Source organism: Protopterus annectens, chromosome 1.part0 (genome assembly GCF_019279795.1).
Source record: "Protopterus annectens isolate FY-2018-M chromosome 1.part0, PAN1.0, whole genome shotgun sequence".
NCBI lineage: Eukaryota > Metazoa > Chordata > Ceratodontiformes > Protopteridae > Protopterus > Protopterus annectens.
This window is the reverse complement of record NC_056725.1, coordinates 1421413236-1421427383: the sequence shown is the minus strand read 5'-3', so window position 1 is coordinate 1421427383 and position 14148 is coordinate 1421413236. Positions and strand designations below refer to the sequence as shown.

General features: G+C 41.0%; 1 protein-coding gene across 1 annotated transcript in view; it reads left to right on the top strand.

Moving 5' to 3' along the window:
• SNX14 (sorting nexin 14) overlaps positions 1-14148 on the top strand; it is a 1453711-nt gene that overhangs the window by 890128 nt on the left and 549435 nt on the right. The window contains exon 14 of the mRNA XM_044067476.1: positions 7102-7185. Within this exon, the coding sequence (XP_043923411.1) occupies positions 7102-7185 (84 nt within the window). The remainder of the gene's footprint in view (positions 1-7101; positions 7186-14148) is intronic.

Genomic DNA, 14148 nt, shown 5'->3' with positions numbered 1-14148 from the left:
TTAAGAATGACAAGAGCCCTTTTTTAACATTTTAATCCATTTGTGCAGAACTATTGCTAGGAATTCTTGTGCCCTGTGCCATTCTCCAATCTGCTGGTGCCTCTTCAACTTTCTGGTTGAGGAGCCAAAAAATTAGTTATGACTTAAAAGACAATTGTTCTCAATTGTATTTATTACTGCTTGGTGTAACTCATTCTAAGCCTTTTAGTTTAAACACTTGGGCTTCAGACCAGTTGTTTTACATTGAGAGGGTTTGTGGTCTGCACTGTAGTGGCAGAACAGGTAGCTTACATCCCTCTAAGTTGGGAACTGCTGATTGAGGGCTCAGTGTCTGTTATTCTAAAAGTATATTCTGGTTTAAGCACTTGGGCTTTCAGGCTGGTTATTTTACATTAAGAGGGTTTCGTGGTCTGCACTCTTGTGGGAGGAGAGGCTGGACTCTGCCCTTCTGAGCTGGGAATTTCTGGTTGAAGGCTTATAGTGCATGCATATCTGAATTTCTTCTTACTGAAATTGGTACACCTTGTTTGCTGTAGCATAGACTAGATCCAGGCGTGCTGAATCTAGCTTTGTTTGTATAACTTGAGCACTAATCCAGGCATTACTTAAAGTATTCAGTTGTATTTATTACTGCTTGGTAGTAACTTGGTTAAAGTGTAGCTATCATTCCAAGTCTTTTGGATTAAGCACTTGGGCTTCAGACCAGTTGTTCTACATTAGGAAGGTTTGTAGCATGCACTGTGGTGGCAGGACAGGTAGCTTTCATCCTTCTAAGTTGGGAACTGCTGACTGAGAGCTCAGTATCTGTTATTCTTAAAGTGTATTAGCTCTGGTTTAAGCACTTGGGCTTCAGGCCAGTTATTTTACATTAAGAAGGTTCGTGGTCTGCACTCTTGTGGGAGGAGAGGCTGGACTCTGCCCTTCTGAGCTGGGAATTTCTGGTTAAAGGTTTATAGTGCCTGAATATTTGAACTGTATCTTACTGAAATTGGTACACCTTGTTTGCTGTAGCATAGACTAGATCCAGGCCTGCTGAATCTAGCTTTGTTTGTATGCTTGTTATTTCCCTGGAACGCTAATTCCACCTAAAACACGGCTTCTCAGCTTCTGTGGATCCCTAGTGATATCTGCATTGCTTACTGTACTTATTTCCTTGCTTCGCTTGAAAGAAAGTTACTGTTTGTCGTTTTTGCATTTAAGTTATCTGTAACACATTGCACTTGTTACCTGGCACTTGCTCACTAAAGCAATTATAAGTCAGCACTAAAAATTAAAAGCACTACACCCTCGCTCCCATTGGCCCTTGTTTTCAATTATAAAGGAATTCCCAATATTATTCTAGCATGTCCAAAGGTCAGTTGTCAATCTCCTCTCTGGTCCAGCTGGTGAATATGGGAATCTTGAGGCAATGTTACAACTGCCTCATGTACACAGACAACCCTCTCCTCCTCCCAACAAATTCCAACACATGTGAGAGATGCAACCATATAGCCAAACTGGAGGCTAAGCTCTCTCAAATCAGTACTGGCATAACCAGTCAGGAGGAGAAGGAAACCACACTCACTACAATTCCAGTCTCACATAGACCTACCACGACAGCAAACCAAACACATAATCACACAAAACATACTCGAGGCTCTAAATAAAGATCTGCCTAAGCAGCAGAGACCTCCAAAGCAGACACCCAAGCAACCGCTACCCCAAAACAAAACACGTGCAATACATATCTCACAAAGCCAGTGTGCTGAACAGTCACAGCCCTTAAGGCTAAACAACACACCTGATACACTTGTAATAGGTGACTCTATCGCCAGGCACACTGACGCCCCACACACCACGCTGAACAAGGAGAAGGTCACGGTGAGCAGCCTGTCTGGCGCTAGGATCCGCCACATAACACAAGCACTCAGGTCACTCCAAGGCAAGTACAAATATGACTCAGTCATTGTCCATGCTGGTGTGAATGACCTGAGACGTACCTCCCTGGACTACATGAAGAGAGACATAGAGGAGCTCTCTGAGCATGTAGCCCAGGCTGGTATGACCCTGACCTTGAGTAGCATCTTACCCTCACCAAGAATGATGCTACAATATGAAGACAAGATGATCAATTTCAACAATTGGCTTAAGTATTGGTGTCATTCAAAGGGGATCCAATGCCTGTCAGCGTGGGATGATATGCACGACAAGCCACGATGCTTTGCTAGGGACGGCTTGCACCTGTCACCCCTGGGCTTTCGGATATTGGCAAAGGCTCTTGCTACCCCCATAGTGCCTTTTTTAGGCAAGGCTCAAAAGACAAACCCACCTCCATAGTTATCACAAGGGATAAGAAACTAAGAGTAATGCTACTCAACGCTAGAAGTCTAAACCTCAGGATGCACGCACTCGAAACTCTCCTTAGCATGGAGAACATCGATATCTGTGCAGTAACAGAAACCTGGTTCAGGACTCCCGAGAGCACCCCAGCACTACCAGGTTATACCTCATACCATGCTTTTCGGCCCCAAAACTTGGACCGAACCACAAAAGGAGGGGGAGTATCGATATTCATCAAAGATACCCACACCTCCAGGTTGGTGGCAAAGCACGAAGCATCAGAGACTATCCATGTGCAACTAACAGTGGGTAAAACTGCCTTCCAGTTTATAGCCTGCTACAGACCACCCTCCCAAACCCAGGAACCCCACTCGGCCTTCCTGAGAACACTGGAAAATATGAAGGTATCTCCGAACACCATTATATTGGGCGACTTCAACTACCCAAACATAGATTGGGAGCATTACTCTTGCTCCAACACCCTTGCCCAAAGGTTCCTAGAATTCATAAACTCAAATGCTATGGAACAACTTGTTACCACTCCCACAAGAGGGGAAAACATACTGGACCTGATCATCACCAACATGGGGTCTCTATGCTCCAGACCAGAAGTGTATCCCTCACTGGTAAGATCAGACCATAAACTGATCTCACTGGATATTCACATCCCGACCCCACCCCCTGCCCAGAAAACCACAGTGAAAAACTTCTCTAAAGCAAATGTCTCACTCCTCAAAACCAAGGTGGAATCCTTTAAAGCCCCCGGGCCTGTGGAAAATACGGTCCAGACTGCAGAATCCTTTATAAATGCATTCTATGAACACCTTCAGGAATGCATGGATCATGCAATCCCAAATAAAACCAAGACCCAATCCTCCAAAGGCAGACGACCTGTCTGGTGGACCCCAGCCATAAACAAACTATACAACAGAAGGAGGAAGCTACTACATGATAGAGCAAAATCCCAAAAAGGGAAGGCATCTCTGATCAGTATTAGCAAAAAACTAAGGGCACTCATAAAATCATCAAAGGCCAGCTTCGAGAGAAAAATTGCACAGGACACTAAAGATAATCACAAGGCTTTCTTTAGTTATGTTAGGAACCTGGGTGGGAATTCACAGATATGCTCAGAATTAGTCCAAAATGACAAAAAATACACTGATCCCACAGACATTACCAACATCCTAGCTGACAGGTTCAGCAAACTTCTCCCACCAAAAGGGCAAATATCTATCCCAGCAGAGTGCTGCCCCCCCAACATCTCAGATGCTCAGGTGGGAGCCGCCCTCTCCAAAGCAAAAAACACAGCATCAATGGGACCAGACGGTGTCGGAGGGTGCGTGCTACATGAAGCCCCAGAACAGATAAACCCAAACATAAAACTTCTGTTCAATCTCAGCCTTACTACAGGATATGTACCCAAAGAGTGGCGTACAGCAACAGTGGTCCCTCTCCACAAAGGTGGTGCCTCAACGGACCCTGGAAACTATCGCCCCATAAGCCTGACTAGCTTGGTCTGCAAAGCTATGGAAAGGATCATTATGGACCTCATAAATAAAGATATTGGGGACCTACAGACACTGGATCCTACCCAGTTTGGCTTTGTTAAGGGCAGATCCTGCCTCTTAAACCTGGTTGACTTCTTTGAAATAGTCACCAAGGCCATTGACGAAGGGAAGGTGGTCCACACAGCCTATCTGGACCTCGCAAAAGCCTTCGATACAATACCCCACTCGGGCATTACAGATAAGCTCACCAGCTTAAATATAAACCCCTATGTCACTAGATGGGTTGCAAACTGGCTCAAGGACAGAACCCACATGGTTAGAATTGCTGGAGCCATGTCAGACTCCAAACCAGTTACAAGTGGCGTCCCACAAGGCTCAGTCCTGGGGACCTCTCTTGTTTGGTATATATTTCTTGGAGGTACAGGCCAACACGGAAGGACTGTGGCTGACCAAGTTTGCAGATGACTGCAAACTGGGTGCCATAATCGACTCTCCAGCCGACACAAGCATCCTCCAAAAGGGCCTCATAGAAACAGACAACTGGTGCCAGAGCCATGGCCTCAAGCTAAATGCCAAAAAGTGTATAGTCATCCCCTTTGGCAAAAACAAAGTGCCCACAAATTACCACATAGGTGGTAATCCATTAAGTACAGAAGAAGTCATTAGGGACCTGGGGACCCAAGTTGATAGCAATCTCTCATTTGACAACCACGTGGCCAAAGTGGTTAGAAAAACATTTTATATAGCCCACCTAATCATGAAGGGATTCACATCTAGATTAGGGGAGGTCATCGTGCCTCTTTACTCATCCCTCATCAGGCCCATAATCAAGTACAATGCCCCTTTTGGGATATACCTTACCAAACACCTGCAGCAACTGGAAAGACCCCAAAAGTACCTCACCAAGAGGATCAAAGGCTCAAACAGATGCCATATGCTGCCCGGTTAAAGAAACTCCAGCTCTACTCAGTGGCATACCGCCTGCTCAGAGGTGACCTGTGCCTGACGAATAAGGCCATGTCCAACCCGGAATTAAGGGACATGCTGCACCTCAAAAAATCCAAATCCCATCGAGCTACACGCTCGAGAGACTTGAACCTCAGCACTGAAATAAATAGGACATGCTGGAGGGACAGATTCATAACCCAGAGGCTCCCTTCACTATGGAATAAAATCCCAGTCCAGGTTAGGCAGAGTCCCTCATTGACTCTCTTCAAGAGGAATCTTGATGAGTGGATGGGAGATCATAGGTTTACCCCGGGTATCACTTCTGTGTCACTGTTAGACAGAGGCACAGTATACTAACCTCGAAAAAGGGCATAGCAAAATTAATTTAAAATGGGTGGCGAAAGCCAAACATACTCTGGCTAGGCTTATAAATGCCCTTGGGCAGATAGCCTAGTATGAACCTATGAACCTAAAAGAAAAAGAAAGACTGCTCTCTTTATTTTTAAGCTGTAACAATTCATCAGTGTATTCCACACACAGAGAATGAAAGTGATTCAGTCCTGATTACAAATGCAATATGAGCATTCATTTTTGAGTGCCAGTAATGCAGTAAAGACTGATCTTTCAGCCTAACACTTTGCAGTAGGGCGACTGCCCCTTCGCGGCACCCTAGCTATGCCTGTGCATTTGTGCTTGTGTATGCTGTATGCTTAAGTAGAATATGGACTTCCCTTAATGTCAGCCACTTTAAGTGGAAATACAGTAGTACTGCAGACCCTATCCAATAAAATGTGTAGATTTGTTACCCTGTCTTCGAAGTAATAACACCATTGCGTAAGAATCCACTTATTTGTTTGTGAAACAAAGAGATGCCTTTCTTCTTGGGTGTCAGGTTTTTATAGTAATGCACTCTAAAACCCTTCCCCATTTGCTGTTAAACTAGCCATGAAAATACCTTCATGTAAAATCAGAAGTCAACTTCATATGGGTCCTATTCTGCAAATATCCAAAACCAGATTTCACTGCACCGACCACAACCTCTCAATTTTTTTCACAAAACTCTGGGAGCCTTTACTGCCAGATGCCATCTGATCCCAAACACATGCAATGCATTTCTTTCTATGTCTCTCTCCCCTCAAAGCTAATCTCTTTATAAGCAGCCCCACTGTCAATGTTTCTCCTGTGGATACCTCACGGTTCTCACTTCCCTCATGGATTTCAGTCATTGTAGTCCATATAATGTAACTTCTGCATATTTTGTATGTAACATCAACTTTTTCAGAGGTTTTGTTCGGTTATTTGGTGGTGTTTGCTGTTATTGCATATTTGATATATAATGTCTTTCTATTTTTTATGCTTGATGAATGTGTCATTGTTCTTAATGTACATGTAGTCTTTTGGGCTGAACCTGCAACTGGTCTACTGTGATTGGTGTTTTACAGCAGCTAACAAGTATAAATAAATACATAAAATCTGTCAAAAAGCAGGAGACAAAATGATTGTTACTGGTTAGGAAGCCACAGTGAAGCACTTTTTAGAATGTGAATATATTTATTTATTTATTTACAGTACTTTGCCCTTTGTCTGTTGACCATCAGACGCCTTTGGCCAGTTGTCCCATTTGCTTCCCATCATTAGGGTGAGATTCAGCTGTGAGGGGCTGTCATCTTGACCGTCAGAGCTGGTTCACATTTTATTGTTTTTTTCCCCTCTTGGGCACCAACCAGCATGTACCTGGCTAGCTGCCAGTGAAAGATATGCAGTGGGCCTTTTGCAGAGAATGTCCCCTCACTTCTGTTAGGGGCATTCCCTCCAAGCAGCCCTGATTACTCATCTCCACCAGTGAAATTGCACCACCCATTGTGCCCTTGACTTCAAAAAACCTCTTCCAACCCCTAGGATAGCTAAGAGGGCCATATTTCCTGATTCTTCCCTCCTATATGTTTGGCTGTTCCAGTGCCATGGCTGCTAAATGAAACCGTCTGGGTTTTAGTAGGGACTCCACCCCTGTGGACTACAGAGCTAGGTTAAAAGCATTTTGCTGAAAGTCTTTCTTTAAATTAGTTTTTTTTTAATTTAGCATATTTCATTATTTTATTTTTGTACACTATTTTGCTTGTACACTCCTTGTATGTTATTCTGTGAATACTGTTTAAATTTTCCAGTAATGTCATTCTGAAATACAGTCCTAAAACAAACAAGTTTGGCTTTATGAAGTGTCACTTCAACAGTTATGGCAGTTTTTTTTTTCAGTTCATATGTCAATATAACAATGATTGTTAATAGTGTGGTATTTTCTGATGATTTTTGCTTCTTCCTTTTTCAGTGGGGCATGAACCAGAGCGTTGGTCTGTGCATAGAAGATACCTAGAATTTTACGTCCTGGAGTCAAAACTGACAGAATTTCATGGTAATCCTTTAAAAGAAACTAAAGCCATCTGAAATCTGTTGTAAAAACATACTTTGCTAACTTGACACCTTTTTCAGACAGGTGATGTGATCTTCATAGCATAGTCAGCATATACTAAAATTGACCACAAATACATATTTAGTCTTGTGTAATGCAAGCTTTTCTGACCAAATTTTATTCTAATTTAGCAGCAGTTACATTTTATTATTTCCATTAAACTTGCAGTATAGTTTTTTTATATTTAATGCTCTTAAATTAAACCCCCCACCACCTCTGCATCTAAACTGTTCTTGGCATTATTCACTTTCCTATTTCCACATTTTTTTTTTAATTCTTAGTTGTTTTTTAATTAGTTATTTTTTCTGTATATATTTTTTTCTAAACAATTAACTCTTAAATTGTATGTGTATTTAACATAGTCTGTAGTTTCTGTAATGACGTCTTTATTTCATTAGAAGTATAAGTAGTAAGGATTTTAAAATCTGGCCTCCTGTACATTTTAAGTTTGTTTTACCATTTGTGAGTACTGAGAGCATTCATTTCACAAATAGGTGAAGTACAAGTACAAAAGTTTGTATTTTAATAACTGTTGGAAGTATCGGTGCTGTTGATGTTTCATTCTTAATTGAGTTGATTAGTGTGAGTTTGTAAGTAAAGGGATTAGGTGACTGTTCCCCAAGTTCAATCCGCAGGCACGATACCACTTAGCTCGAACAGAGATTAGGACACTGATGTCAACTGACGATAATTTTTATTTAATAATCTAACAATGAAGCGTATCAGAATCTGAGGAAGTCTGAAACAGTCAGATGAAAGCGCTTAACCTGATTTATTATTCTTGTACTGTATTCAGTTAATATGCTTCATTGTTGGATTATTAAATAAAAATTATCGTCAGTTGACATCAGTCTCCTAATCTCTGTTCGAGCTAAGTGGTATCGTGCCTGCGGATTGAATTTGTGGTTTTCTGTTACTGTTTTTTACTGTTCCCCAAGTGGCATGGATTCATTATTTATTTATTTACTTCCTTACATTTATAAACTGGAATGGGAGTGCACAGCTGGGAGAAATAGTTTTCATTGGATTTTTCATGCACTAGGCAGAACTTAAAAGTTAGGCATTGCATTTAATAAAATTAGAAAACTGTGTATACCTGCTCCAAAGAAGTCTGTAGAACAGACATACAAGGAAAACATCAAAACAGTTATCCCTCAATCTGACATACAAGGAAAACATCAAAACAGTTATCCCTCAATCTGGTGCTGAGGAGAGGCTAACATTGTTGCAAGAGATACTAGGATATTCAAGAGGTGATAGTTTGAGTGGAAAGAGCAGTGAAGGGCAGTCAGGTAGCAGCACAGCTACATGTCTAGTTCCTGTGTGCAACCAGTTTTTTTCTATTGTTTGCTTCCAAAGTGTTTGACAAGGTGATAGTTTGTAGAAGAAACTCTCCATGTGTTATTTTTTCTGGACGAGTGACTCTTGCTGGTCCCATCAAGGGCTGTTGTGGATGCTGCCATGACTGTAGTCACTGGCAGTCACTGTAAACTGTAAGACTCTTGTTCATGTCTTAAAGGATTACCTTTGGTGTCCAGCACCTCAGGGTTGGTTGTTCTTTCCTGCTTTGAAAGTCCTTTCCTTTATTGCCATTGGAAACCTGTGTGAGGACATAGTGTAAAGTTCAGGCTTAAATTGTCCTATGCCTTTTGGAATTGATGGTTGCTGTGATCGTCACTGTATCATTTGCTGACCTCAAAATTTGGAGATTGCAGATGACTGTGAGATGTCATTGAGTACATAATTTTTGCATGCTGTTAACCCCTTACTGACAGACCTTTGAGTGATGCACTTTAACCACCAAATTCATGGTGGGTCTTCCATTCATGCAGCTAAACTTGTCAAAGTTCCTGGTGACAGGTGCTTTGCTATTGGACTGAGGAACCCTTTTTGACTTGGCCAAAGTTAATGGGGAAGTGTTTTTTTTTAAACTGTGTAAGAGGAGTTCCACATCTACCAGCTGAAGATGTGCATTTCTCTTGACTGCAAAGTCTTTTGATAGAAAGCTGCTTCTGGGGCCTCTTATTATTTGGTCTGGGGCCTCTTATTATTTGGTCTGGAAACCAATTCCTCATGTGGCACCTAAATAAGAAATCATACCTCTTTTACAGAGAGAAGATGCAGATTTGGCATTTTGCCATAAACAGAGACATCAGTCTCTCACCTTTTCACATCCGGGAAGAACTGAAAGTATCGGTGGATTCCTTTGGCCACTCTTGATTTCCCCTTCTCAAGTTGAAGATGAGCAGTTTTGTCTGGTATGGATATTTTGGAATGGGACACTAGAGAGAACACTCTTGTGATGACTCACCATTGCCAACCAGTAATCAAGGAGCCTCAATCATCACCACTGGCAACATTGGAGGCCGTTCACTTGGAGGTTAACAGGTACACACAGTATTTCCAGATGCAGCTGTCTGCATCCATTGCAATTTCCCTTAAGAGCACGTAGAGACCACAGTCAGTCCTGGGGCTGGCTTCTCACTTTTTCTTCAGATCCCCAATAAGACTCCCCACTGGCTATAGAGTTGAGATCTTAGGTAAGTTACCAAGCCAATACCTCCAGCACCCTCTATGTCCAAGTAGCTGACACACACACTCTTTGAAGTTTGATTTACACACACACACACACACACACACACACACACACACACACACACACACACACACACACACACACACACACACCTGGGAAAGGCTGGCACAGGTTTACTAGCTATGTCCTCTTCTGCCCAGACTATAAGGTACTTTTCACTGCCTTCAGTCACTCCTGACAGCTACTTTAAGGCCATTACAAGGGTACCCAATATACTGAGTGATATTAATACAAATAATATTTTGACTAAGAGCAAGGCTATTAAGATTGTCCCACACACTGTCACCAGATAAATATGCAAGTGCTCTCAAAACTTAAATATCTCTGCAAAGATCAGCCACAATGAAAGATTTAAATATATTTAATAATAAATAATAAAAGAACAAGAAAATACTAAATATATATTCACAATGACATCAGAGTTCAAAAACATAGGAAATATTTAAAACAACACTGAACGACAGTGTCATATAATTAAAGACAAATATCTAAACTAAGCTTCACTGTATCCCAGACTGTATATAAGAGAATTATATTATTCCCTAGTAACTTGCTATTAGGGCAAAGCAGATGTTGGGGTGAATGGTTCTTGTTGTCAGGTCTAAGACATAATGCAGAATGCTCTCTCACTAAGAAACTGATCAAAATAATATCTAAAATATTATTGCAGGGATAGATTGCAAAATAACATAATTTTTGGTCATCTGACTTCAAGTTCTTACACAACCCCCCCATTCCTGAATCTGGCAGTATTTAGCATCTACCTGTATAAATACTCATACAAGGGGTTTTGCTCAGATGTTTGGCAGATGCTGGAAGTCATAAAACTATTACATTCCTTCATGCTCCCAAAGTAGCTATTAGTTTACCCTAAAGGCAATGCAGAAAGCTTCCTAGTGCAAACTTTGTCTTTAGCTGCACTGAAAACTTGAGAGAGAGACTATCTATGCCATAGCCTATAAAGTGATTTAATTTCAAATATTTTTCTAAAGTTTACTGGACTGAGGTTAACTCTCTGTATTCCATTTTCCACTATTAAAATATATACATTTAAACAGTTGCAATAGTGCATGTAGGTTTATGTTCTCTTCCAACAGGGCACACTGAAGATATATGTTAAACACAGCACTTTACAAATGCCCTTTCCACACAGATGTCTGTACAGAGCAGTTTGATATATACAACATACAGTTCTAATAGATTTGTAACACAAGCATCTTATATAAATTAGTTTGATATTCACAAATGACATATAATTATTTACAAAATTCCAGCTAGCTGTGCTGGCAGTACCTCCTTTTGTCACAACTCTGTTCAATCCTTGTGGCAGTAATGGCCTCATGACTTGCACTCCATATCACGATGGCAGAGATTGGCTTACCCCCTTTAGTTGTGGGTAACATGGATGAAGTTGCAGCCTGTATAGTAGAGTTCCATGTGTTACAACTTATTGATTGTGGTTTCCCATTAAAAAATCCTGTTTTTGCAGTTTCTATCAATTCACAAGCATTGAAATAGTTTTGGGGCTTTTAAATTTTCTGCATGATTGTCTGACCATAGTGTAGGTATATTTATGTAAGGAAATGCTAGGGCTTGCTATAGATTTTTTTCTCTTATTGTAGTTGAGACTTTCACCAGTTTATTCTGTCTAGCTGTAGCCTCAAGTATGCATTATTCATTTACTAATTGTAGAACCAGGGTGATTTTATGTATGCCTTCTCACCATTTGCTCTAATTTATTGCTGTATCACAAAGTTCATAGTAAAAAAAAGAAACAAACAATGTACATCTCCCTTTAGATACCAAATAGGGTGTGCTTTCATGTATTCAGTTCTCTGGCATTACAGAAAGTTATCCACATTCAAGCCATGGAAGGTCTGCGTGGCTGGGCTGTTGTCTAGCTCCACCTCATGGCCTGGTTCCTGCTGTAGTCCCAGCTGGGATTCAAGCACCAGGAATCCTTGTACCTAATAAAAGTATTTTGACAAATACATAGTATGAGACGTATCCTTTGCCTCCTCAGTCCTCAATCATTCAAGACATGGGTGCTTCTGTTTTATCATCCATCTGTATGATCTGGATATATTTTATTTCAGAGTCATGGTGCTTGTATCACCCATTTCAGCATGTCATCTGCTTTAAGTGAGCATGACCATAACCCAGTATTGACTGATCATCAGTGTCTTAAAAGGGGTTCTACATCTTTGCCTAACTTTGAGGAACCTCTGCTTTTTGAACCGACTAGTTTAGCTGGTTTAATGACTATGAAGTTCAGGTCTTTATAAATGTTTTTTTTTGTTTGTTTGTTTAGTGGCCTTCACTTCTGAATGCAGTCTCAGAGCTTCAGGACCTTACATGCAGGCAGGCATTTTCAATCATTTACACAATTCATGTATCCCTTAAGACAAACACAAGTTTCCTCCGTTGCAGTCTTGAAGCTCTTAATTTTCATTAGATTGCAACTACAAAGACCATTAGCTAGTTTAGAACACCTAGGCGTATGCGGTTGTCCAGTATAATTATTATCTGTTTATTAACTAGCTGGGCGAGATGATCCAAAAGACCTTTTTCAACCAGAATCTTTTGATTGACTTACCCTTTTGGGTAATAATCTGACAGCCAATAGAAACATGCATTCTAGAATGTCCTCTGCCCATTCTGTTTGCTCTGTTTGAGTCTTTTAACATGTGTTGTCCACTCATTTGCTGCAGAAAAAGTTTACTTCATCACTTCTGACGTTGTCATTGCACTGTCATGTCTTGTCTCCTGATAGTGAACATATGCCTTTCGTAGATGCTGTCCTTCTGTACTCATGATATGGTTTGGACAGATTTGAGATTCATCCCTATCAGTCTTTACTGTTTGTTATAGATTATTTGGTGCCTCTGCACTCTGTGTAGTTTGTCAGTTTTAGATGAAGTGAGTTGCCAGCGTTAAGAAATAACTCCTCTGATTCAGAAAGTGAAATTTGATTTGAAATCTGTCGTTTTCTTATTTTAATCTCTTCGGTCTTGAGCAAGTTTTTGCCTCTCCAGGAAAACTTAGATATATCCTCTCTCTCTTTAGTGTTTGCTAACTGGGTGTAGATTGAGGGTTTGATGTCAGTCTTTCATCTCTGTGAGATATGTGTTCAATATTCATCTACATTTGAGAGTTTCCTCAGTGGCAGTGGTATCTTAGTTTATCAATTAAATGGTCTTATTGGGCCTCAGTGTTAGTCTTCAAAGGACTTGCTGCCATAGTTTGTTTCCATTAATTCTGTTTTTGCTTTACCCTGTAGGCTGTCAGGGACTGTTCCTTTGGTGGTCATTGCACTGTTCTGTGGGACCCCATTTCATTGCTTGACTTTTAGAGGCACATGCTGTGTCTAGACTCTGCATAGGTTATGCAAGCATAGCCTTGTTAAGATTTTACATAGGTTTAGATGATAAATCATTTGCCTTTCTTGCATCTGTTTCTTTGATGTTTCATTTGTAGCAAAAGCAGCTTAGAAGTTCACATTATTTTAGTAATGTTAGGGCCGGGTTCTATGCTGGTTTCATACCCACATCTCAGCCCTTGACTCCTAGATTGGTTGTGTGTCTTTGCCCATTAGCTGATGATAACACCTATCCAGTCATTACTGTATACATTTGCCATATTCTGCCCTTTCTTTTATTTGCTTTCCTCTCCCTAACTTTTAAAGTTTCCTCAGTCATGTTATTGATTGAGCCATAATCAAAACTCCTAACGATGTGGCCAGCCTACAAAAGGGCCTCACTGAGACAGATGCCTGGTGTCAAAGCTATGGTCTCAAGCTCAATGCCAAAAAGTGCATTGTCATCCCTTTTGGTAAAAACTCTGTACCCATGAATTACCACATAGGCAGTAGTCTACGTAACACCGAAAGTGTGATGAGATCTTGGGACACAGGTGGACAGTAGTCTCTTCTTTGATAATCACATCGCCACTGTAGTCAGGAAATCCTTCTACGTGGCACACATCAACACAAAAGGTTTCTCATCCAGGAAAAAAGAGGTCATTGTTCCCCTCTACTCATCACTCATTAGACCCATTATAGAGTACAACGCCCCTTTTCGTATGTACCTCACAAGACATCTACAACAACTGGAAAGGCCACAGAAATACCTCACAAAGAGGATTACCGGCCTCAAACAGATGCCCTACACAGACTCTCAAAAAACTCCTGCTGTACTCTGCGCATATCGACTACTCAGAGGCGATCTCTGCCTAACATACAAAGCTATGTCAAACCCAGAGCTGTTGGACATGCCCTACTTAATGAAATCCCAATCCTTCCGAGACACTCT